At 40.4% G+C, this 26,187-nt stretch overlaps 1 protein-coding gene and 1 long non-coding RNA gene across 3 annotated transcripts in view; one reads left to right on the forward strand and one right to left on the reverse strand.

Annotated features, from left to right (window-relative positions):
* Positions 1-17,881, reverse strand: part of ulk1b (unc-51 like autophagy activating kinase 1) — a 29,283-nt gene extending 11,402 nt beyond the window's left edge. The window contains exons 1-13 of one of the 2 annotated variants that reach the window (XM_011481918.4): positions 17,245-17,881; positions 15,910-16,002; positions 15,607-15,648; positions 14,111-14,143; positions 12,535-12,571; positions 11,493-11,666; positions 9,371-9,444; positions 9,070-9,171; positions 6,046-6,104; positions 5,867-5,949; positions 3,848-3,898; positions 3,664-3,755; positions 3,352-3,511 (exon numbers count right to left, since the gene is read on the reverse strand). In XM_011481918.4, coding sequence (XP_011480220.1) covers positions 3,352-3,511; positions 3,664-3,755; positions 3,848-3,898; positions 5,867-5,949; positions 6,046-6,104; positions 9,070-9,171; positions 9,371-9,444; positions 11,493-11,666; positions 12,535-12,571; positions 14,111-14,143; positions 15,607-15,648; positions 15,910-16,002; positions 17,245-17,334 — 1,090 coding nt within the window. In that variant the 5' untranslated portion in view covers positions 17,335-17,881. The remainder of the gene's footprint in view (positions 1-3,351; positions 3,512-3,663; positions 3,756-3,847; positions 3,899-5,866; positions 5,950-6,045; positions 6,105-9,069; positions 9,172-9,370; positions 9,445-11,492; positions 11,667-12,534; positions 12,572-14,110; positions 14,144-15,606; positions 15,649-15,909; positions 16,003-17,244) is intronic. The other variant, XM_020707782.3, reaches the window with a different exon arrangement.
* LOC144996352 (uncharacterized) overlaps positions 11,601-26,187 on the forward strand; it is a 50,074-nt gene continuing 35,487 nt past the window's right edge. The window contains exon 1 of the long non-coding RNA XR_013659337.1: positions 11,601-11,725. This is a non-coding gene — a long non-coding RNA (uncharacterized LOC144996352). The remainder of the gene's footprint in view (positions 11,726-26,187) is intronic.

Below are 26,187 nucleotides of genomic sequence, written 5' to 3' on the forward strand. Positions count from 1 at the left end.
AAATACACTTTTCTCATTTTCACCATTTTTTCTCTTTTTTAAATTCTCAAACCTTCATAGAAATTAGGTCCAGGATCTTAGAATGAAAACAAAGATCTGATCGATCACAGATTTCTGATCTGAAGAGTTCCGCGTTTCTGTACAGGAGACATAGCACGGATTGAGGAGATTGATTGACAAGGCCTCCAGCCAATCAGGACACAGAACAGGGTGCGCTGTTTAAAAACAGCAACATGATTGCTCTAAAAGAATGAGCTAAACCAGGAAAGATGAACTGCAATGTAGAAAGGGAAGACTGTCTTCTGTTCTGTTTGACAGAGATTCGGAGAGGGTTTCAGGTTGGAGCACAGACTGCAGAAAGGGGGAAGAAAATGTCACGTCTTGATCGTGTGGCCAGATTAAAAAACAAAACAAAAACATGGGTCTCTGATATTGTTCTGTGGGCCGGACCAAACATGGAGGCGGGCCGAATCCAGCCCGGGGGCCGCAGTTTGCCCACCCCTGCACTACAGGGATGAGGTCAACAGACTGGGAAAGTGGTGTTCAGAAAACAACCTCCACCTGAACACCACAAACACCAAAGAAGTAATCCTGGATTTCAGAAAGGGGAGAGTGGACCCGCCCCCACTGTATATAAATGGGGTCAGTGTGGACAGGGTCCGTTCTATCCTCTACCTGGGTGTGCTGATCACTGAGGACCTCTCCTGGACTGCAAACACCACAGTGGCAGTAGGGGAGGCCCAGCAGCGACTCCACTTCCTGAGAATACTCAGGAGGAACAACCTGGACAAGAAGCTGCTGGTGAGCTTCTACAGAGCCACCATCGAGAGCATCCTCACGTCCTGCATCACAGCCTGTTATGCAGGATGCTCGGCCACAGACAGGATCAACTCTGCCCAGAAATCACCAGCTTCCCCCTGCCCAGCCTAGACGACATCGCCAGCTCTCGCTACACGAGCAGAGCAGGGCTCCAGACTGCGAGCAATTGGTCGCATTTTGCGACCAAAATTTGAGAGTGTGCGACTGAATTTTACATCCAGTCGCACATGCGCGACCAGTAAATTTGCCTCCCCCACCCTCCGTATTTTTTATACATTAAACGTGGAAGGGGCACGTCAATGATCAATGAAATAATCAATGAGACACGAGCGCACACGCACGCAGGCAGACACACACACTCGCGCACATACTCATCAAACGCGAGCACGTCCACTCTCGCGTGATGCCTGTCTGTGAGGCGGCCACTGCGTGTGAGAAGAATAGGGAAAGCCACTGTGAGTGGCTAAAATGCGTGGAGGGGGCGGGGCCTAGAGATAATCGCGCGCGCGTAAACATCTGTGGGAAGGAAACGGAGACAAATGTCACAACCTGATATGTGCGTCTGAGCTATGGGTAAGCGAACTATTGATTCGTTCTTCCGACCTGCGGCTAGTGTACCAGTGCCAGAGTGTACAGCAGGGGTCTCAAACTCGCGGCCCGCAGGCTATTTGCGGCCCCCAAGATGATATTTTGCGGCCCCCGCCTTAATATGAAGGTTTAATGTTACTGCAGGCCGCCAGTTTGTATGAATGACACTTTTTCATTGTCGTGCACGGAGATGACCAAACAATCACAGTGGGGTATATGACTCTTGGGGGCGTGACAATGACGGGGCTTGAAAGCAGGAAACCTGACAGCCCCCTCCCCGGACCACATTAAGGAGTTCCTTACTTTCCTTTAGAACGTATTTATTCGCTCGTAATTTTCTAAATACATGCAGTCCGTGCTGAACTTTTCTCTGGGCCGCACAGACCCGGAGGAAGGTTTAGGTTTTGGTTACGGTTACGGCGGCGCATCAAACGGTTATGCACGGCCGTTACGGGAGCACACCGCTCCCGCGGGACGGAGTCGGGTCAGCTGAGGAGAATAAATGTCCCACACTTACATGCGTGACAGCTAACGGGGCTTGAACTTTAAACATGTTCGAGTAAAAACAACATTAGTTTTAGACACACTGAAAATACGTCGGGAAAATGCAACGATAGACGTGTTTGAGATGAACCGGCACCTCGCCTGGATCATTAGGAAAACCAGGGGGCCGGATCTGCAGCAAGACTGAAGGAGAACAGGAAGATGGAGTTGTCCTTAACATTCAATTTAGTTTTAATATTCTTCTCCCCCTTAGTATGATCTGTGTTATTATATATTTTATGATTATTTTAATGTTTTATAATACATGTAGCCTTTTTTAATGAATTGGTATTTTAAATTATTTTAATTAATCACTCCACTACAAAAACCATCAGGACACATGTCCCATAATGCATTGTTTTGTAGTCTGTAGGGCAGCTTTCAGTCAGTTCAGTTTCCAGCTGTGTCCGGGTAGGTTTGCCCCTTGCTCCCACCCCTTTCTCGCAATATTTTTGTGATGATTGACAGTTGATGTTGGAGCAAAAACAAAAATATATGTCACACACCAGGTGATCTGCGCAGCGTTGAGTTCACCTGGGTGATCTCAAACACGCTTATTGTGCATCTTGGCTGCACTTATTTGGTGTCACCACTACATTTCCATATGTTTTCTTTACTTATTTGTACTGTCATGACAGCGATGGTGCTGTCAGTTTACTTTCTTGTTGCATCTTCAAAAGTGCAGAATAAAATGTGACACTGAATTTGAAACAGCACATTGTAATTTCTGCATCTATTATTAATGTATTTATTAGTAATACAGTGGAAATTAGTAGATTTGGTTAGCATGTTGATTTACGGTATGCGCCCCTAAATTTTCTGGTTGCGCCCCTAAAATTTTCAGTTAGGGGCCACAGTGCTCCTACTGAAAAAAGTTAGTCTGGAGCCCTGCAGAGCCAAACAAATAATCAAGGACTCCCACCATCCCAACACTACCGGTGGTACAGATCACACAATAGACAGAAAAACAGTTTTTTCCCCACAGCTGTCAACATCCTGAACAAAATGTGAACCTCAATTATAAAAACACGGTAACATTTGTATACCAATCATATGCAATTATTAACAGCCTGGAAGTGCAATAAAAGCTACGTGCAATACATGTATGTAAGTTGTAAAACTGTATACATCCATAGTTCCACACATTTTCCATTATCTATTTTATTCTAATATCTAAGTAACTTTACTTTATTTAGCTCAAGCAGCTGGAGAGCACCAGAAATTCGTTGTAACAAGCCTCTTGTGTACAACGCAACATAAAGCAACTGAATGCTACAATCCAGCAGAGTTTCAGGAACAGTTCTACTTCTTCCACTGCCACTATGAAGAATTGGAACCCAAGCTAGAACTACACACAGAACTCTGATGCATTTTTTATTAAAGGGAAATGATAAACTTTACTGGTGAAATGAGCTGGCACGATGACAAAGTCATCAGTGTCGCAGGACGAGGAGTTCTTGCTGCTGCCGCCTCCCCCAGACGAGTCTTTGAGAAGGAAACCAGTGGCCTCCTGGGTCGGGGAGGCTACGGCTTTGGCACGCTGAGTCTCGGCAAGAGACTGCTGCAGCGGGAGGAGGGAAAAAAAGCAGCTCAAGTAGACAACAGCAACCAATGAGGGGAGAGTTAAATATGGACGTTTGTAGGTCAGAATATCCTGCCTGAAATAAACATTTCTTCAGAACTTGGTGAGAAAAGCATCATGGGAGTACGAACCGGTGGCGAGGCGAGGTGAGAGGTGGAGGAGCTACTGCAGGAGCTGGCTGAGGCTGAGCTCGGTAAGCAGGTCATCGTCGCCGTGGGAGCCGCTGCAAACAAATGCAACACAGTCAGAAGACAAACAGGAGCAAAGCCTTCATCACACACTGGAGCGATCCCAGCTCTTCCTCATTTTACTCACTCTTTTTGACAGAAGAGCTAGCCTCCAGGAACGGATGACAAAAGAACTCATCTGCCAACAAACAAAGAAGATTCAAATAAACTAAAAATGACATTTAATAAACAGCCCACTTACATAACCAAAAATTTTTTTCTGCCGGCAAATTTATTGTTATCGCGATATCAAGCTATGCAATGCGCACATCGAAAAAGTCGGCACAAATTGCGATAAATGTGCTGGAGCAATCTTATGGCAGCTTGAGGTATTTACCAAATCAAATAAATCCCTTTATGCATTTGACCAATCGGATGGAGCCCTTTGATGGTCGATATTCACCTCCAAAGTGGATGAGGGTCATTTGGAGAGTAATTTAAGTTTTTTTATTTATTTATTAAACTGTTGCAGTGAAATGGAAATGATATATTGAGTTGTTTTGCTTTTTGTTCATGTATCGCAAGTTATATCGTCATAACAATATTGATCACTAATGTCGCAAATCGCAAGTTATCTGAATATCTTGCGCTTTTACTTTAAAGTGGCACATCAGTCATGTCATGCGCATGGGGAGGCGGAGCCTTTGTCTTCTTTTTCTGTTTACTAGCAGATCTCCACTGCCTACAGTTTGGAAGAGGGTTAGTGCAAAATGTTCACTGCTGCAAATCTCACGAATCTTTCTCCAGGATTTTTCTCGCACAGGTCATAACCACGGCCGGGGACAAACCGCAGTTACTAATTTCTGCTCCATGATCAATGTTCAAACGGTTGGCACTTCCATGAATACGTCACTGCCAAATCAGAGTCTCTGATCGGTTAAAGTTCGTCCTGGTTTAATGCACTCAGTGGCCAAGTGTTTCTAAAAATGTGTGTAGCAAACCGCAAACGTGAGAGTTTTGAAAGCGAAAGCCCGAAACATGCATTTACGCGCGTTTACATGGACTGTTCATTGGCAGTGGCAGCGTAAACGTGTCTTACAGAGGGTATTGTGAAAATAGTTTAAGAGTATTGCCATCTAAAGGTTTGTTGTTGTATTCCTAGCAGCCATTTTGAAAAAACAGAAGTATGCTCGAGCAGAAAGGGTAAAACTGAGACAGGGGGATTACCGTATATGTGTCGAGGAAGACACAAGTTTAATGTAAATTCCTGCTTTGTGAATGAATAGCACGAACAGACCCTCATCATGGAAAATGCAAGAAGAAATGCATATGACGCAGCTTTCAAGTTAAAAGCAATCATTAAAAGCCGTGTGAAAAAATCTACCATCACCAACGGGTTTGGAAAAGCCGGTCTGCTGCGTGACGGAGAGGACAGTGGAAGCTCAGGAGAGAATTTGGCTCAGGATGAGAGTGACACTGACAGCGACAACGAAGGAGACACTAAGAGAGTGTGTGGTGAAGAATGTCTGACGCTATTCCAATCTGACTCTGAGGAGGAAGACTTCCATGGTTTCAGTGCACAGGAGGCGCGTGCTGTGCAGAGGCGCCGTGTTACTATCGCATCACAGGCACTGTTTGGAATAGAGCTGTGACGGTGTGGGATTTTTGATCACCGCAGTGATGAAGCAGCAGGAGTTGCGGTGTCGCGGTTTAACCCTCAGAGCCTCCAGAGCTGGTTAATAAAGAATCATTCACATCTTTTCTGGGGGAAACCGTCTTTTATTACAGTTCCCCTTTACTCTGTGTTTCAAACATGAACGGGCACCCCCAACACGCTTCCGCTGCGAGCTCTCCCCTCTTTCTAACACACGCGCGCGGTTTCAGCACATAGACATCCTCATTCTACAACATATTTTTCAATGTGGGCACATGCAGCTAATAGACAGGTGCGGTTTATGTATGTACAAAATGGTTTATCCTTTAAAAATGTAATGGGTGTGGCTTGTAATCAGCTGCGCTCTTTAGTCCAGAAATTACGGTAAATGTTCCTTTGTTAACGTTTAGAAACATTTGACTGTATTTTGCTCCCTTCCTGCATCACGCTACAGTTTGGAGACTTTTATTGACGTGGTGACTTTGCTGGCTGCTTTGCTTGATGCTCACTGACCAAAGTCCATTCGCTCCTTGTGGTTGCGCTGCAGCAGACCCAGGAGCAGGTGCCTCAGGTGCTGAGAAGTTTCTCTTGGAATGCTACAATTAAAACAACTGTTACTGCAGAGAAAGCAGCCGTTTTTTTTGCTCTTTTCAGAAAACAGACGGTGGTGACATTTCCCTGTAAGCTCTTACTTGGGGCTGAGATTCTTGTTCTTCTCGTAGAAGAGCCGCAGGTCCTGAGGACTGCTGGCCTGAGGACAACAGTCACAAGCAAAAGAAAATAATGCGGTGAGAGCAGCAGATTGATTACCATCACAGGGTGGGATGCATTTGCAGTACCCTCCACACACTCAAGAAAACACCAAATACCAATCTTAGATTGGATGGAGGGACTTAGATTGGATGGAGGGACTGTATCTGAGCACTGGACTCAGTGAGTGTCATGTCATCCATAAAGAATGGCTCCAACCAAATCAAATGAACTTTTCGTGATACGAACGCCAACAGGCATGAGCCAGACGTCGCAGGTAAGCAGTGATTGGTCCGAATCGACCCAAATCCACATTTGTACAGCAACCCCTTTGCCAATTAGGAGTGAGCTGGATGGAAGTCCACACCCCTACCACTTGAAAGTGGGCTACATGAAATCTGTCATACATTTGAAACGTTTGACGTGAGAACAGGTACTTTTATTGAGGAATCTGATTGGTCAATTAGAACTTGAATAAGTTGCACAGCAGAAAATACATCATGAGAAAACTGGATGACAAATGGATGACTGAGTTATATCGGTTTATTGCTCTATCGAAGTCTTTGGAATTTTGGCCTCTTGGTACCGGTAGGTACTTCCTATTTGGAACGCCTGAAAGAAGAGGTCACTCAGTCCAGTTCTCATTTTCAGGCAATGGTCTCATCATGTGGTGAGAAACACCATAAAACTCCACATACATGACATAAACAGTACATAAAGTCCATGAACTGTCATGAACTTGTGACAGTTTCATGGCCAAAAAACCCAAAGAGGGAATGAATTCAACCCTTTGTTGGCAGAGGAGAAAGCTACAACTTTGATTCATCAGTGTGTATATGTGTATATGTGTATATATATATATATATATATATATATATATATATATATTCCAAGTACCTTGGAATCCCGCAGGCAAATGGCAACCTGAAGCAGGCAACAAGGAAAGCTGCAACAGCTAAATACCTCCAACGAGTAAGGCAAGTCCTGAGAAGCCAGCTCAATGGCAAAAATAAGACCCGGGCAATAAACAGCTACGCACTGCCCGTTATCAGATACCCTGCAGGAATAATAAGATGGCCAAAGGAAGAGATACAGACCGCGGATGTTAAAACACGAAAGCTCCTCACCATGCATGGAGGGTTCCATCCCAAATCCAGCACCCTGAGACTGTATGCTAGCCGCAAGGAAGGAGGCCGAGGACTAGTGAGCGTAGAAGCCACTATCCAGGATGAAACATCCAAGATCCATGAATACATCAAGCTCAAGGCCCCAACTGACAGTGTGCTCAGTGAATGTCTCAGGCAATGGAGAACAGAGGATACAGTGCTGGAGGACAGATCCTCATGGGAGGACAAACCCCTGCATGGGATGTACCACCGGACCATAACTGAAGAGGCTGATATCAAGAAGTCCTACCAATGGATAGAAAGGGCTGGCCTACAGGACAGCACCGAAGCGCTCATCCTGGCAGCCCAGGAACAAGCCCTGAGCACCAGAGCAATAGAGGCTCAGATCTACCACACCAGACAAGACCCAAGGTGTAGGCTGCGTAAAGAGGCACCTGAAACAATCCAGCACATAACTGCAGGGTGTAAGATGCTGGCAGGGAAAGCATACATGGAGCGCCACAATCAAGTGGCTGGAATAATATACAGGAACATGTGTGCAGAATATGAACTGGAAACCCCAAGGTCAAAATGGGAAACACCTCCGAAGGTTGTAGAGAATGAGAGGGCAAAGATCCTGTGGGACTTCCAGATCCAGACTGATAGGATGGTAATGGCGAACCAACCAGACATTGTAGTGGTGGATAAAGAACAGAGGAAAGCCGTTGTGGTGGATGTGGCATTGCCAAGCGATGGGAACATCAGGAAGAAGGAACATGAGAAACTGGAGAAATACCAGGGACTCAGAGAAGAACTGGAGAAAGCCTGGAAAGTGAAGGTGACAGTGGTGCCTGTGGTAATTGGAGCACTCGGGGCAGTAACCCCCAAGCTGGAGGAGTGGCTACAACAGATACCTGGAAAGACCTCAGACCTCTCAGTCCAGAAAAGTGCAGTGCTAGGAACAGCTAAGATACTGCGTAGGACCCTCAAGCACCCAGGCCTCTGGTAGAGGACCCGAGCTTGGAGGAGAAACCACCCGCGGAGGGTGAGAGGGGCGTTTTTATATATATATTATATATATATATATATATATATATATATATATATATATATATATATATATATATATATATATATATATATGAATAAAATAGTTTTCATTGGAACATCAGGAATACCCACTGATTTCAAGCCTATTACCTGTCATAGAGGAAGCACCGTCTATTTATAACCAGTTGAAAAACCAAGGTCTGTAACGACCCCGCCCACCCAGTCCCTTATTATCCCCCCACTTAGTGTCTGGAGGCTTGAAGTCATTTTCCACTCTGCTAGCCTGTAAAGATTGAGTGTCACACATTTGGCCATTTCCTCTCCTCCACTGGCTCCTACATGACAGAAGGATCTGTAGCCATGAGGGCTAGTTCACTGAAGAAATCAATATTTCACTTTTAAAGAATAAACAAGAACATAAAATGGTTCATCTTATTTCAGTTAGGCCAAAGATATTGCTTACCTTACACACTCAGGAGTTTGTCGTCTACCGATTCCAGATTAGTTTAGCTTAAATACAATGTAAAGACCCTCAACATTCACATAGAGCCGCTAACCCACTGTTTTTGTTTTTTTGGGGTTTTCAGCATTTTATCCTTTGACATACGTTTGTGGATGTGAGAAACGTTCATTTTTAAATGAAAGTAATACAGTTTTCTCATTTCGGTGGTAAACTGGATAAAAACGTCATTGTATTGAGAAGGGTGTACATTTTGCATCAAAAACTTAGTAAATAAATGGAGTAAATATAAGATAAGACTTCGACTTTTTCAACAATTTTAAGGAGACTGTCCACATCTGTGCACTTACTTGAAACGGGGCCTTCCCAGTCAAACACTGAAACACTATGGTTCCTACACTCCACAGGTCAGCCCTGGCATCATAGTTTTGGGACATGATAACTTCAGGAGCCTGTTGGGACAATGATTTAGTAAAATTAAAAATTTTCAGTACTGTTTTTTTTTGTTTAACATAATGAAATTAAGACAAAACTATACACTTCCAGTTTTTAATACTTTTCCAAAGATAGAAAAGTTGTTGTTAGGAATCTATTACAACAAAGAACCTGTCTTCTGAATTTAGACGTAAATAAAACGTAAACTTTGTTTACCATATACATGGGGGAGCCACAGAGTGTAGCTGCCATCATGTTGCTCTGAAGGTATCTGGCGAAGCCAAAGTCCGCTGGAAACAGAAAAATAAAGTGAAGAACTTAAAGTGAGGTTTTGGATTGTGTTGTGTTATTTAACCACTTGAGACCCGAGTTCTTGTCTGATATGCTGTTTTGATTTTTTTTATTTTGTAGTCACAGGGCTCCAGGTAATCAAAATTAACTACAGTGAAAATAAAACTCACACTGTGATGTCCTTGCATGTGGACCCCAAGTTTCAAGAGGTTAAAGACACGTTGAAAGCCATGAAACCCAAACTAAAGACTTGAGATGTGAACAAAATGTTCCTCTAACTGTTAGAATTTGAGGTGTTTAGAGTCTAAACACCTCAAATTCAACACAATTTAAAACATGAAAACCTTTAAAGACCCACTTTGATCATCTTTTGAGCTCTTTTAAAGTCTTCCTCACGCTCTTTCAATTATGTGTATGTAAATTTTAGCCCAAATAAAAACCTGTTTCTGCAGAGTGGCAGGTGTTCATTTAAAAATCGCCTTCCAGTTGTGGGCGGCGACCCCGCCCCTTTTCCCCTCACTATTGCAGAGCTGAGCAGGGAGCTTGTGACCCGTCCAGTGAATTTTCTACGTCACAAATTCAATCTTTTTTTGTTTGGTTTGTTTAATCAGCACCTTTTCATCTGCTCCTGATTCACAACGATTCCAATAAAGACAAACTCAGAAATGCAATTTTAAGCTCAATTTTCCTTGTTAATATCCTCGGTTATCAGAAAAAAGGCTAAAAGAACATGTTATAAACACCAAAAAGAGCCGTTTCAGCAGATTGGGTCATAAAAGGGCTTTGAAATGCTATTTACCAAAATAAATATATATATATATATATATCAAATGAATAAGTCTGAGCATCATCTAGATAATTCTGGCAGTGTGTAATGTTGCACGATAACAACATGAACCCTTAAAGATACCTGAAAAATGCCCCCCAAATAAACTATTCTTCATTCAAATTATTGCATTTTGTTGTATTTACATCTATCAGGTAAAACTCATTTTTATTCAAATTGCAGAGAAATTCACATCATTAGAACAATTTGCCTTATTTTGCTGCACAAACACTTTAAAAAGCAACATTTTTCCACTTTTTTGAGAATTACATTAGGTCCTGAAAGGAGCCTTCTTTTTTTAGAAAGCTTAAACTAGAAGCACAAACCCAAATAAATAAATATGTCATCCCTGACAGAAAATAAAACTGCCCAGGCCAGTGAATTCCAACAAGCGTGAAAGCATGAGGGGGTCCTAAATGACCCGTGACCAGCAGAACCTCTTTCGGGGCGGATGTGTGGGCTGTTTATGTGCTCAATGGTGCATTTACACACCCTTACACAAAAGAAACTTTCATCTGATGGAAAGAATCCACAAAAACAGAGAGACCAGTTCCAAATAGGTGGAGAGAACACAACAAAGCAGCAGTGATCAGACCTTTTTAGCAGCTTTTCTTTCATTTGTTGGAGAAAAACAACTGCGGCCATAGGAGCTGACCCGGGGGTTATCGGTGAAAACCTGAACTTTAGTGACAGCTGGGACGACGCTGCACCCATGAAGGGAGTTCCCGCCCACAAAGCGGGGCCACGAGGGGGCAAAAGATGCAGAGACGTGACATTTCTAAATGGCACCACTAATATATGAACTATAACCCATGACATCTGGGCTTTTTTCACTTTAAAAAGAGAAAGGTCAAGTCAAACAACCCCCCACCCCCGAAGCAAAAAGAAACTGAAAACTATCTATGAAAAATAATAGCATTTCTTTAAAAAAAAAAAAAAAAAAGAAGCTGTCCCTGCACTGATGTGATTAATGCTGACACGGCTAAATATAAGAAATACAACAGAAAAGTTACGAGTTTCCTTCTGGAACGTGCCACCCACTTTCTGACAGTAGAAAATAAAATTCCTTACAGGGAGGACATGGAGGTTAGAGTAAAACAGTAGCAGATAGGATTCAAGAAAGGCAGGTGATTCGCTAAGAAGGAAGCAGCAGAATTTCTTCTGTACGAATAAGAAATGTTAAATTCTAAAAAGCCCTGCAGGTTGGCTCTCCAAACGTACCGATCTTGATGCAGATGTTGTTGCAGTGGGACTTGCGTCCTGCTGGGTATGAGAGCAGGATGTTCTGTGGTTTCAGGTCTCGGTGGATGATTCCTTTGCTCTGTAGGACTTTAATGGCCCCCACAATCTGCTGCAGGAACACTCGAATGGTGTCCTCACTCAGAGTGCCCTTGGCTGCAAACAGATGACAGTGACACAGTGTGACGTGGCAGGTTCATGGCGGACGGATGCAGGTTGGTTCTCAGTTTTTGTCTCACCCTAACAGTACAAAATGGTGCAGTTCATTCAATGACCACTGGGGGCTGGTTTTAATAACATCCTACTGGGAAAACTACAATCTAATGTTAACATTTTTTTGTTTGTTTGTATTTTTATGGTTGTTTTATGAAAGATGTCAGTCTGGTCCCTTCATAAATATGGAAGAAACGCTGGATTTAAATCTACAAGGATAATAAGGTTTCTCCAAAAGCTTTAAGGTTCAACTTTGCACCTTAGATCACTTAAAGAAAATGCAGTACATACAAATTAATAATCTTAACACAGATTATTGATAATCTTAATACATTTATTATGCTTTCAAATTGTTTACATGGACTAATAGGAGCTCATTGGGAATCAACTGAGTATTTTCCAGATTTCTGACCAAAACAATTATTTATTAAATGAGAAATACCAATCATGGATTGTTAAAATCATTTGGAAACCTTTTTTTTGTCATAATTTTGCCTAAAGGTAAAACACACTTTCTTTTTTGCCTGATCTGAATAAACTGACTACTTTTATATTGGCTTTCTCCTCACTTTAAAAGCAAACGATTTTTCTAAATCCATCATTTAGATCCGTTTTTCTTATTAATTACTAGGTAAAACTTTCCAACATGAATGCAGGCTAAACAAAAACAAAAGACTGAAAGTCTTTCATCTCTCAGTTTTCTCAGAAATACATTTGTATTCCATCAATGAAAGAACGTGCCAACAGACTCCATTCTTTTCTTCAATCCCAACAAGTTGATGTGGACGAACAATCAAAGGGTTGCACTTACAGTGTAAGTAGTCAGCGAGATCTCCACCGTTGCAGTACTGAGATCAAACAAGGACATGAAACGGAATAATATTAGCAAAACCCGGCAACAAAAAGGGCTTCTAAGCAAAGGCGCTGACTTTACTGCACCCTAAAAGAAGGCTAAAGAACAAGGCAGATCAAAGGACTCATTGGCTGGGGATGGATGTGCTCACAGATTTAGAACAGTTTTTCTTTTTTTCTTGTATCAAGACAGTACTTTAAGGAAGACAGTATTTTAAGGAAAAAAAAAAAAAAACGTGATCCAGTGTAGGGAAAACAATCCACAGCTGAATATGTGAATGTTCATATTTAAAGCAGATTTGTGATGACGGTTTTTCTTCAAATTTGGCAGACATGTCACCCACATGACTCCGTTTTGATGCATAAAGTTTAATAGAATATAAATGTTGTTTTTTATTCTAATCTATGGGACAGAGCAGTGGATTCTACGACTGGGAACCAAGACGAAATGCAAAACACTTTAATTCATTTTTCGGTTGATTTAAATCTTTGATTTCCATTTTGTGTGGTTTTCTTATTGTTAAATATTCTAAAATAATTTAGATTTAAGGTAAACTGCTTTATTTACTTTATTTATCATCTTTTATCACTTATCCAGCAGTGGGGGTAATCCAGTTTTTAATGGGGGGGGGGGGGGCTCAACGTGCTCCCAGGCCACCTAAGAGTCCTATTCCTTCCAGTGCATTCTGGGTAACAAAGCTTGTTTAAAAAAATTTCCAAAAGAGACTTTTGAACCATATTAGGCTGATTGAATGGTTTTACTGTATGCATTGTTTTCTATTAACATGAATCACCTAAAAAGTGCGATTAAAAAAGTAAAATTGGACTTTTTTATTTCTGTTTTGTGCCATAAGAAGTTTCTGAATCAAACAAAAGTCAGAAATCTGAGCAGCTTCCAAAATGTCAATGTATATTTTATGAACCTTTTATGTTGCTGTGTTAACCAAATGAATCCCAGATGCTGCAAAAATGAGCCCCAATCACAACTCTTCCGCCCCCATGCTTGACAGTTAGGCTTTTACTAAATGTGGTTTTATGACAGGAAGTCGTCTTTGTGGGATTCTGGGGCTGAATAAACGGTTTAGTTTTGGTGGTAAAGATTTGGATTTTTTCTTTTTTTTAAAACTCTGCTGATCATCTCACAAACTAATTGTCCCATCAGTCCATTCAATAAGAAAATAAATGAACTTTTCAACGTTGGGGATTCATTGGTAAGAAGCATTGTTACAACAAACAAACTCATTTGTGAAACACTCCTTTGCTTAGCTTTTAAGCAATGTTTGTGTTTTTCCTTCTAATTTTTTTTTTTTTAAATGTGTCGATTAGAAGAGGTTTTGTTTTTGTTTACGTACTAAAAATGCTTAAAATGAAAAATGTGTTTCCTATTTTTAGTAAATGAGTACATCTGGACAACACAATACTTTAAGGCTCATTTTCAGAGATAGTATGACAGATGTATGCGTAATAATTCATAAATAACTGGAGTCAGAACAGTGGGATAGATCAGCTAAGGCAGTGTGCTTAAGTCGGCTTACCTCCATTACCAGATACACCGAGCTCACCGTCTCCTAGTTAGGGGGAGATGAGCGTAAACACACACAAAAAAACAACAACCGCACAATAACACACTGATCAATAAATGTTAATTCATTTAAAATCAGAAATATTCAACAAGTGTTTATACATGAAACATAAAACACAGACAACACTGACATCCTTTTACACGAGCAGCAAACAAGATCATTTCAAGTTTAACATAGAAAAGGGTTTTATTTTCGGTCAAAAGCCTGGCAGAAACATCGCCTTCCAGTTGACCTGAACTACCCCCTTATCTAAAGCCAACAGCCGAGTGCCGGCTCTCGCTGCGACCTCAACTCAGTATCGGAGGCCGCTCTGCTTACAGCGGTTCCGCTGAGTCAGCGCCGCTGCAGCCAGTTTGGCTGCTGCTCCAACGGGGAGACACGGGCGGCGAGTCAGGTTCAGGCTGACGGCAAACCGCCTGGCTTCTGCGCCGCATAAACACCTAAAGGAATAACTAATAATCCAGTATAGAGACTATCCACAGCAAAAAGGGGAACGGACGTCTTTTTGGTGTTTAGTTAAGGTCACTCTCCATCTGATCCATGAGGATAGAACATCTACAGTCTCCTGAGGCGACCCTGGAAACCTAGAAGCCAGCGTCTGAGCTCAGAAACTGCCCTCCTCCAGCGGGAGGCGGACGACGCTCCTTTCTGCACGTCAGCCTGAGCACAGACTTCACCTTAGAGACTTGTCTCCAGGCAGTGAGAATGACTTGACAAAGAAACCCCATCCAGATGTTTCCACCAAAGCAGCTCATGCTGTGTGTTGGGGCTCCAATGATGACTAGAGAGTCTTTTAGCAAAGGGGTTTACAAGTTAACACAATAAAAAAAAACTAAAAAGAAAAGTATGAGGAATCTCTATTTGTAAAGAAGAGCTGTACTGAATTGAATTAGCATCGTGGCCTTAAACCAGATGGCAGTGTGTTAATCATGGACTACAAAGACAAAAGGAACACCTGCTGGGCTCAGATAAGACTGTGGGGACGTCCGGGCCTTGATGCATCACCGAGCTTCACGCCGGTAACTAGGATACGGACGAGCAGCTTTGTGGAAAAAGCAGGAGCAGAAACCTTCAGAGACTGGAGGTTTCTGCTGCACCTTCCCAAAACGCCTTCACCAAGAGGTGAGGAGGACAAGCTGACAGGTTAGAAACACAGGAAACCGGTGGCAACGGAGCAGCGCATTATGGGATGGTTGTCTGGAAAGATGAGAGCGTTGAAGGGAAAACAGCTTCATAAACGGAGCGAAAACCGTTTTTCGTGTAGTTGGAAAAACAAAACCGCTTCAAAAATGTGAAACTTAAGGAAACCAGGAGGAAAACAAACCTCTAAAACAGACTTCTAATATGCACACAAACACGAGCTGAGGCTAATTAAAAAACAACACAATATGTCAGCCAGTAAACTGGCAAATGAAGCAAATGTAATTTGAGATAAGAGAGCTCCAAACCTGAAAGTCCAGTAACGCAACAATGTTCTCATGTTTGAGCTCCTGCAGAAAAGAAAGAAAACAGACTCCTGTAAATATGCGTTTGCCTCCAGGAAACGAGTCCAACTTTCACATTAGCCACCTCTTTTTCTAATAATGAGGTCAGAAATAGGCTGAGCTCGTGTTTCAATCAATGTTCACTGCTCCAAAAAGGAAAAAGGGACTAAAGATTTCAAAGATTATATCGTTTTCAATTCATAAAAGATGAGAAATCTAATGGAATACGGCAAATATGGTGACTTCTGTCTCTATGAACACACGTACCTTGAGTATTTTGATCTCTTTCCCCAGTAGTGTCTGAGATTTGGCCAAGTTCTTCTTGTTTATGCATTTTACTGCAACCTCCCAGTCGTGTTTCTAGACAGACATTACAATAATATTAGAAGTACGTGGGTTTTTTATACAAAAAACTTCCCAAAACAAATACTTCCTACATTCCAGGTTGATTGAAATTCAACATTTCACTATTTAATCCCTTCAGATCCAGAGTTAATCCTTGCAGGAGGTATAAAGTCCTCCATTTTTTAGGCTTTTAATTCTCTCTTTACAATTTAATTCAGTTTCGTTTTGTTTTTCTCCCCAAGTTAAAGTAAAACTGAGTCCCTCTTAAGGCTTTACATAAAGAATGTAAGCAACTGTCTAGAATCCTTCATAGTTTGACCTCCGTTCAGTCCAGAATATTTCAGTTTCATCTCGAATTTCACTGATATTCTGTAATAAATGACCAACAGATTGTCGGGATTATCGTCTGATTGGACAGTTCATAAATGTTTACTTTGCAGTAGAAGTCGATGGGATTTTGGCTTCTTGGAGCCAGAGGGCACTTCCTGTTTGGACCGTGAGGGGGGGAGGGGTCACTCAGTCCAGGTCTCATATACAGTCATGGTTGTAACCCACTTATGCATGCTCCCTACAAATGTTTTAAAAGGGAAATAAACACCGACGATTTTTTTTTTTTGTCTTGACAAGAAGCATTGCCACAACAAAAAAACAATCAACGCAAATATGGTCATTTCTGTGCTACTTTTACATACAAATCAAAAATAATCATTTTAAACCAAGCCCAAATGATGTAGCCTAAAATAACACAATTCATCTCAACACTTTTGGCTGTAAAGAGTGTCTTCAATGGATTACAGAGCAGCACATCCGTAGTCTCTTGTAATCCCATCCTCTGATGTTTTATACGCTTGTTTCAATCCGGCCTTTGGAAGATGTTTCAACATGTTTATTAATGGCCTCTGTGCGGGGAAACAATACGAGTCTGATGGCCTACATTTGAATTTGTCACACCAAACTGCAGCATCTGTGCAAGACGACAGCAGGGGAAAAATGCAGACAGAAAGGAAATGGAAACCGTGCATTTGGAATGAGCTTTAATGCTGATAGCGTGTGTTTAAAACACATTTTAAGAGCCAACTTGACGTTTTGTGTAGGAATATCCTGCATGTTCGCAAAGGCCTCTTAAGGACGTACAGTGACAACAAATACACAGGACGGTTAATCAACGCTAGTCGCCTGTAATAATAAGGAAATTGCATTAAAACATGTCATACATGAAGATGTGAATATAAATATTTAAAAAGAGGGGGAAGTTACCTCTCGATGTCTGCCTTTGAAGACGACAGCAAATGCGCCATGTCCTATCAGGTCCTTCCGACTGAACTCGAATTTCCCCACCGTCTCCATGTCGAAAGGAGGCTTTCCCTAAACTAAAGCCTGGAAGTCTGACCAGGAGGGCTCAGGTCAGCCTCGTTAGCGGCTCCTTTCTCCTCTGTGAAGCGGAGGCAGCTGCAGGGATGTTCTCCCCCTCTTTCACTTGCCATGGGCCGGCTTCCCAGTAGTAAACTGTCCCCTTCGCTCATGTTCGCACGAACACCTTTCGGAGTGTTAAACTCCTACGAAAACGGGAAAGCTGGATCCATAATTTGACGAAGCAGCTAACACGAAGTTTTCTAACTTGGGGGGGAAAAAAGTCTCCCTTTTCTTTTTTTCGTTCCACCTTAAAAAAGCGTCTCGCCGCGTTTTGTTTATATACAGGAGGTGCAGACTTCTGTCGTCCGACACGTTCACACGGAGAAACGACGACTAACTATTAAATAAAGTCGACAAGCTCTAACACTACCCAAAAAAAACATGCCTGCATGTCGAGACAGCCAGACGACTCGTCCAAAGTCGCAGCACCGATTAACCAAACAAAGCTGTCCTCTCCGTACGCCAGCGCGCATGCGCAACAAAATTACAGCTGCAGGCTTTGACGTTAGATGCTCATTTTTTCCGAGCCGCCCTGAAGTATCTCAAGGTTATTATGATTTTTGTTTTTCCGAGCTACCATAAAGTAATAAACTTTGAATAATAATAACAACTACAGCAACAACAATAATAATAATAACAACAATATTAATAGCAAAAGTAACAAAAACAACAATAATAATAGTAATTGTAATTTTTTTAATTTTTAATTTATTTATTTCATTTATCACTTATCAAAAAAAAAAAAAAACAGAATATACAACAATGCTGGATGTGATGGATGGTTGCCAAAAACCCACAAGGGGCTTAACATTCGGGAACCCCCATAATAAGTCTATACGCTAAAAAAAAAAACAAACAAAAAAAAAACAATACCGTAAAGTAAAAACTAAATACATATTCAATTCATGCATTTACATGCTTATATCAAACTAAAAAAGACATGGCATATGGAAAAGTACCATTATTAAGAAGAAACCTCCCTGGGGCTTTTTTAAACCGAGTTTGTGAAAATTCTTTGAAAGAGGAAGGAAGAATGTTCCAAATTTTACATCCTCTGTATAAGACACTGAACTGTGAATGAGTTATGCCAGAGAAAGGTGCTCTGATGAGAAAGCCACCCCGAGTCGGGTATTCATGAAATTCATTATTAAAATTGAACATGTTGGTGAAATGTCGAGGAAGAAGTTTTCCATCAGAATTGAAAACAAACTGACCAGTTTGAAGTTGGTTAACTTGATAAACACTCAGGACACTGGCCTGACAAAACAAAGGTTGAGATGAATGTCACTGTCCTACATTAAATAGTACTGTCAGAGCTCGTTTTTGTTGACGCAGAATAGGTTCAAGTTTAGTTTGGTGTGTGCTAGCCCAATCAATATTACAGTAACTAATATATGGGTATATCATTGAATACTACAACATAATTGCAACCTTTGTATTCATGAAATGACGGGTTTTATCTAGGATACTCACAATTTTGGTAATTTCCGTACTAATAAAACTAGCATGAAATTTCCAGGACAAGGATTCATCCACTAGTACACCAAGGAAACGAACACAGCTAACATTCTTAAATGGATCAATTTGTATTTTAAAAGAGAATTCCATGGCATTTGATTTTAGACCAAACAATATAAAGTGTTTTATTTTTAGTTTTATATTGAGCGACAATTTGTTAGCTTTAAACCAATTAGATATCTTGTCCAGTTCATCATTTACAACTTTTTTAAGAGTATCTAAATCCTTATGGGAATAGATTACACTGTTGTCATCTGCAAATAATATTTTAGAAAGTTGAACTGATGCGTATTGTATTGACATACAATAAAAATAACAGATGACCCAAAATGGGCTGAATTGACTAAAGTTGCATCACCACGGTTCTTGCTGAGCATCCTGATCATGTTATAGTAGACTATGGCACCTTTGCCTGTAAATTTAAGAATGAAAGTGATGATTTCTCTAGAACCTTTAGGATCTAGACTTTCAGAGCTGCTGGCTTTGCTTGACTCCATTCTCACATACTGATTTGAACTGACTCCATTTGGAATTTTCATGAATAAAATGATAAATTTTTGCATCAACTAACATCAACAACAAAAAAAGGATTTTTTTTTGCCTCCAAATATCCAATGGCTTTAAGATAAAAAATCAATCCAGGAAATGTATAAACAAATATAGCATGTTGGAAGAAAAGTTTGGTTTTATTCAGTTAAAATATTTGGACAGTTTAGCTTATTTGACAAGGTTTACTGTCCACTTCTTCAAACAAAATCAAAATTTTGAAAGTGTCAAAAAAAAGGTTAGCTGCAGTATTTGGTTCAGAGAAGGAAAATCATCTGCACGCATGAAAGTGATCCAGGGTTTATCAACAGTAAAAACATGAATTCTCTTCTATTGTAACCTGGCACGTTCTTCAACGAAATTGACATGAATGAGAGTCTGTGATCTCAAAGCTGCTCCATTTTCCTGTTATCTCTTCCCGATTTGCCTTTTGGTCACAAGTTGCAGCCCAACAGCAGGTTATATAAAAGGACTTGTCAACTGGAGGCCAAGATATGCATTAATATTCTTCTGTGATAAGGCTGATATTTCTCTGGAGGAGCGGCTGAGGGCCTGTTGGGAGTCCAGAAAGAGTGCCGGAAAAATCTTGATATGAACACAAATGCGCTGAGTTGTTGAGTTCGTAGCTTAGCAACTGCAAAAACGAATCAAGTCCCACTCAGCAGTGACAACAGCTGAGGGTGGACTAAACAGTGAGGCTCAAATAAAGAACATGGGAACTCTCGCTGTACATAATATGGAGAGAAAAACATGGCTGAAGGTCAGCTTCCTTTCAGCGACAAATGCAGGAAGTCACAAAAATTGTGTAATTTTTGGAAAATTTAAATTCTGCTGTTTGGTTTAAACTTTAAAATATTGTTGACCATTTATTTTCAAACTAAATTCAATTGTTGCATTTTATTTCCACAGTCTGAATTTCTTTTTCAAGTCTTTTTTTTTAAATTATGTATTCTGTGTTTACATACTTGGTGTTTGTACCTTTTCCATCAGATTTTAAAACTTTTATAATTAGAGTGAGGTTTCCATACTTTTGTTTCAAAATTAAATACAGATTCATTTAAAGTCCCACTTTGATCTATTTTAAAAGCATTTCCAGTTGTCTTTTAATTAGGATTATGACGTTTTTATTCAAAATCAAAAGCCTGTGTTGTTTTATAGAGCACAACAGCAGTAGTTTCATTAGAAATTCCCCTCTGAGTTGTGGGCGCCCCCCCCTTCCCATCACCCATGACTGAGAGTTCTCTGTTTACGTGCTCTCCCACTAGCTTACAGCCCCTCAGACCCCCAACCTAACATTACAGTGCAACAAAAATGGCGACCAATATCAGAGCTATCCAGCCGTGCAGTTTAGATCCAGATTCTATCTCAGACGAGGAAAATCAAGACGTACATGGATCTAGACGTCTACAAGAGCAGGGAGCGTGTGTGTGGGCCACCCAACGTATTTTTTTACGTTACAACTGCACTCTTTTTCAAACTATTTGAATAAAGAAATACACCAAAATGCCATTAAAGCTTTATTTTTTTTATACATGACATTAGAAAAACGCCATAAGAACATGTTAAAAATACCAGAAACAAAATTGTCATCCGAATGCTCAAATGCTAACTAAAATACATTTTTGGCCTTCCATAAAAACCAATATCTGATCAGCTTTCATTTATATTTCCTACTTAGTAAATCTTGAAATCATTTTTTAAACTTATTCATGAAATGTTTACTAAAAAGTTCTTATTTTCAATTATCTAATTCATGTAAGTATGGCAAAGAAGTGATCTGACACAAAAAAAAACAAAGGAGTGAAACAAACATTATGCTTGCTGATTTATTATTTCAAATAAGACAATCCTTTTTTTTTTAGATGAAATGAAACAGTTAACAGCAATACATCCTGCATGACCCAGAACCATGGCTAAACTGGAGTAATTGGACGACATTTGTAACTATGTGCAGAGGTTGAAGTAATCATTTCATTTAGCAGATGGTCTATTTTTATTTGTGGAGAAACCTCAAACAGCACAGCCCAATAAAAGAGATGGTCCTGCAACAGCAGCAGCAGCAGCAGCAGCAGCAGCAGCAGCAGCAGTGATGGATCTGTCTTGTCACTGAAGGAGCTCCCATGGACAGATCAGATCCTTTTTGACCAGCCCCTTCTGTCTCTGTTTGTCTGCTGCTGAGATGAGCACACCATCAAGGTGGATGCCACCACAGGAGAACTCCATTCCCCCCCTCAAGAGGACCTGCTCTACATTCTGCTGTTTTTGTAATGCTGTGACTCAGGAGAAGATCCTCCTATAGAAGTCCACTATTGAGGAGTATTTGTGGCTGGAAAGTGCACCAGTCTGGAGCTGGTTTATCTGTCCACAAAGTCCGTGAGCAGTGTGTTGGACTCCTCATCACCTGCATGGAAAGAGCTGACATGTTGACCAGCAGGTGGAGTGTTGGTGCTTCTGGTCTGCAGCTGTGGAGGACAACCTGAGCTTCCATTCATTCCCCTCAGTGGCGGTTTTTGATATGGGCGATGTGGGCGGTCGCCCAGGGCGGCACTTCATAGGGGGCGGCATTTGCCGTGCCTGAAGCGTTACACATAATGTGCTACTCACTATATTCAAAGAGGAAGCTTGTAGCTTTTAATTTGAAGTTGCTTCAGCAGCCGACACTTAATGCTCTTAATTTGACACATCAGACTCTTAAAAATGTCTTCCTCCTATTTGCTCTTCACACTTATGGTGCAAAAAAAAAAAAAAAAAGAATACCTCAGAGTGAAACAACATAAAACAGGCACATGAAAAGGAATTAGTCAGAACAAACATCCGTGCTCAACCCAATTTCGACAAAAGCAGGCAATGGGGATTATTTCCCACAATTCTTTGCTCCGACACAGCAGACCCGATGCGCACGTGACCACCGCCCTCTGCTGCAAGACGCTTGCGGTCACACCTCTTTGCGGTAGTCTTTGGAACATAAGTAAAAAAAACTCGAGAGGGGAGCGCAACTCGCCGGTGGCTGGCTGAATCACAATAACAGGTGATTGGGAGTCTTTTTCTATCTGACAATCAACTCTGGGCCGCAGCTGCGCCTCCCGTCATAGAGACGGAGCCGCGTGTGAGAGGGAAGGGGAAGGGGGGTGAGCGCAGACCATTTTATATGGATTGAGGTTTTTTGGAGGATTTCTGCTGTTGGTGTTGCACAAATTTAGGGAAATGCCAAATATTTTTGGAGTAATCCCACTGATGAGTTCTAAGATTTAGTCTTTAATGTTTTATAAGACCTAAACATATTAATCACAATAAGTTTTATTTTTTAGATCTAATCCCTCTGATATGTTTCACAAAGACACACACAGGACGTCACACATTAAGAAATTATTGCTAAAAATGAAGCAGGAGTCCAGCTCTAAAAAAAAATGCTCTAAAAAATGATAAAAGAGCAAAAAAAATGGAATTATTTGATTTGTAATTTCTTATTAATATTTCCAGGCTTTCTTTGCTTTGTCCTGCAGCATGTTCATATTTGTATAATTTTGACAGAATATATTTATATGGAGAACAAAATATTACAAGTTATTTAAGGTTTAACTTGAGTTATTCTGGATTAATGTTCCTGTTTTTATTCATATTTATGTTCAAAATGTTCAGTTTAAAAGGTTTAAAAGTTTAGCTTTAGTGTGTTCAGTAAATGTTTATCTTCTTCGGCCCAAAACCTTAAGTGTTTTTAACTTAGGCCCCTGTGTGACTGAGTTTGACCCTCCTGTAATACGAGTCTAGAAAATTCATGTATTTTTTGGGTAAAATGGCCAAATAGAAGATAGGGAACACAACAGGATGTTGTCAAATTTTGTTTGTGTGCGGGGGGGGGGGGGGGGGGGGGGGCGCTGGTGGGGTTACTCGCCCAGGGAGTAAATTAGTGTAGAACCGCCACTGATTCCCCTGCATGCAGATTCAGGACACATATTTCAAAGATCCCACAGAGCTGTTCGCAGAGCAACAAGCAGGGCTGGGGAGGGTTACTGTGATGGTGGACCTGGGTTATTACTCTCAAGGGAATCCCCTAATGAGTTGTCTGATCTTAAAAAGAAACATTTTCTTGAGGAAAAATAACCTAAAAGATGCCAAGACTTAATACAAACATGGAAATTTGTGTATTCCACAATGTCAGCTGTGTCCTTCTGTTAATTCTTATTTTGTTGTATTGTTTTTATTTTTTATTTTAATGAAGCAAAACAATATTCTCAACATGAAATCACCACTGATCATTACTTTATTAGGAGCCTCTATGGCAGGGTAAGGGCCCCAAACATACATGCCCAATACAACAACAGGACTGATAGAATAAAAAAGATCTAAATTATGCTTCATTTTTTTTCACAATTTATGTTCCATGTTCCATTAAACAAAATACATAGCATAAATAACAAACATACTTCTGTGGTCCTTAAAGTACCAGATACTGCAAAAAATCTCAATACTAAGGGCTTGGTTTTACATTTTCTTAAATATCCCTTTTAGTTTAAAAACTTAGATTTTGTGGGGAGCAAAAAAGGATGCTCCAGAAATATAATAATGTGTTATTTTAGGACATTCTGGAAAAGGAAATTACCAGAGGGGGGCAGTAGATGACTGGGAAAAATGCAGGCTCAGCGTCCCACTCATCCAAACACTAATGGACAAGCAGGGACAGAATATTATAAGTCATTATGGGATCTAAACCTTTATTTAGTAGGATTTTAACTCCAGAAACAAAACATAATAATCTGTGTAATCATGGCTGTGCCAGTTTTCTGTGGCAAAGCTCGTTTGAAACTGACGTCTAAATCTGTTTGGTAACTTCAAACCAAAACCAATTGACATCAAATATATAGGCGGGTTTACTTGATTTAGGAGAAAAACGAAGGAGTCTCTGTATGTCAGGTCATCGGCAGCCTCATTGCATACAGATGCACCACTGATAGCAGACTACTGTCGGATGCATGCAGTGATGTTGTCAGTCACTCTGGCTGTGGAGGACAGTTAAACCGACCGAGGGCTCTGCTCAAAACAGCACTGCAGGAGTTCACTCTGGTTTTGACGGTTTTCGCAGCTCTGCTGCAGAATGACTGATTGGCTCTTTTTCCGGCCCAATTCAAGTAGCTGTTCGGACCAAACAAACACGACGGCCGGTCAACGATGAGGATAGAGGAGCAAAAAGAATGATGACGATCATTTAGTTTGTACATGTTTGTAACAGAGATGCTCACGAGTCCTTTTGTTGGAGTTTCAGCGTTAAAATCAAGCAACAGTTTTTGTTTGACATTTTAAAAAGTGCGACAACAACATTCACTTCATGTGATTTTTCAACCACAAATATGACTCAATAAATGAAATTAGAGAAATTATTTTGTCGGGGCAGAAACAGAAATCCTAAAGTTTGGACCTCAAGTTTGTGCAAATCCATATCCCTTTTCCTGGAATGACTTTATTTACCCTTAAGTAATAAAGCCAAAAAAATGAGAAATTTATGCTTTGATCAACTAGATTTTTAGTTTTATATTATATATTGACAACCGCTCAAAAAAGGAGAGTGGGGAGGAAAACAAAATTATATTTATTCCCACCCACTATAAATTCATAAATGATTGCTGTGCTGTTTTGAAGCCAGTGGCTTGTTAATTTGTGAAATTAATCAATTTTAAATCACTACTATATTTCAAGACCTGTTTTTCATCCAAAACACTATTGATCCTATTAATCTATAGTAACACTACTTTTCACAAATTAAATGGTAAACGGTAAAAAGCTAATTTAATTAAAGAGAAAAAAATGTAAGTAAACTGATTTACATTAAAAAAAAATCCAAATTTGGTTGGAAATAAGATGTTTTTTAAACCCTTTGATAAAATCCACAAATTGTTTTTTTGCATGAGCTATAGATAGTATCAATTATAGTATCAGTTATGATCTGTTGGGTGATTTGGTTAGGTTTTGCTCAAAACAATGTTGGTTAAATGCAAAAAATATTGACTGTTCAGCAAAAAGCACCTTATTTACCCACTGTCTCACATTTGATCCACACATTTTTTAAGGTGCTTGAACTTTGTTATAGAGAATTAATTATCAAAATGTGTTGCTTGCTTTTAATACAACAAGTAGTCATTAAAAAAAGGATAAAAATAGAGGAATTATTCTCCCCATAAAGTTTTAAAAATTAGCTAAACTTTTTTCTGCCAAAAGTGTCATTGAGATTGTATGGAGGCAGCCATTTTGAAATGAGCAGGAAAAGCCCTTCTACTGCCCCTAGAGGAATAATGATGAACTACAGGGCAGGAAACATGGACTAAGTTATGAATGTGTTTTTAAGGCAAGTTTGGGTCATGCTAATGAAATTGGGGTCTCAGAAATGCAGGTATCAAATATGATATGAATGGTATATAGGGTTAATGTCTCCATACTTTGATTAATTTTCTTACCTGTTTACAGATATAAATTATATCAAAGTAAAACTTTTGTTGAAAACACAATAGAAACATAGATGAATTTTCTCAAATCCATGTGTTTGTTTTAATTAACCAGAACATCAAACTCTACTCTTACCAAATCCTTCACATCATTTAATTTGAAACGATCGGTCTGCAGGACGTCTTGCCGCACTTACAGTCTCTTCAACTTAAACAGGTAGCTGCTTGTAATTCTCACTGTAAAACAGCAAGCTGCCATCCCTGTGCATAATGCATCAACCACCCCAGG

This window comes from Oryzias latipes, chromosome 12, assembly GCF_053564925.1.
Source record: "Oryzias latipes strain Hd-rR chromosome 12, Olatipes_Hd-rR_3.1".
NCBI lineage: Eukaryota > Metazoa > Chordata > Actinopteri > Beloniformes > Adrianichthyidae > Oryzias > Oryzias latipes.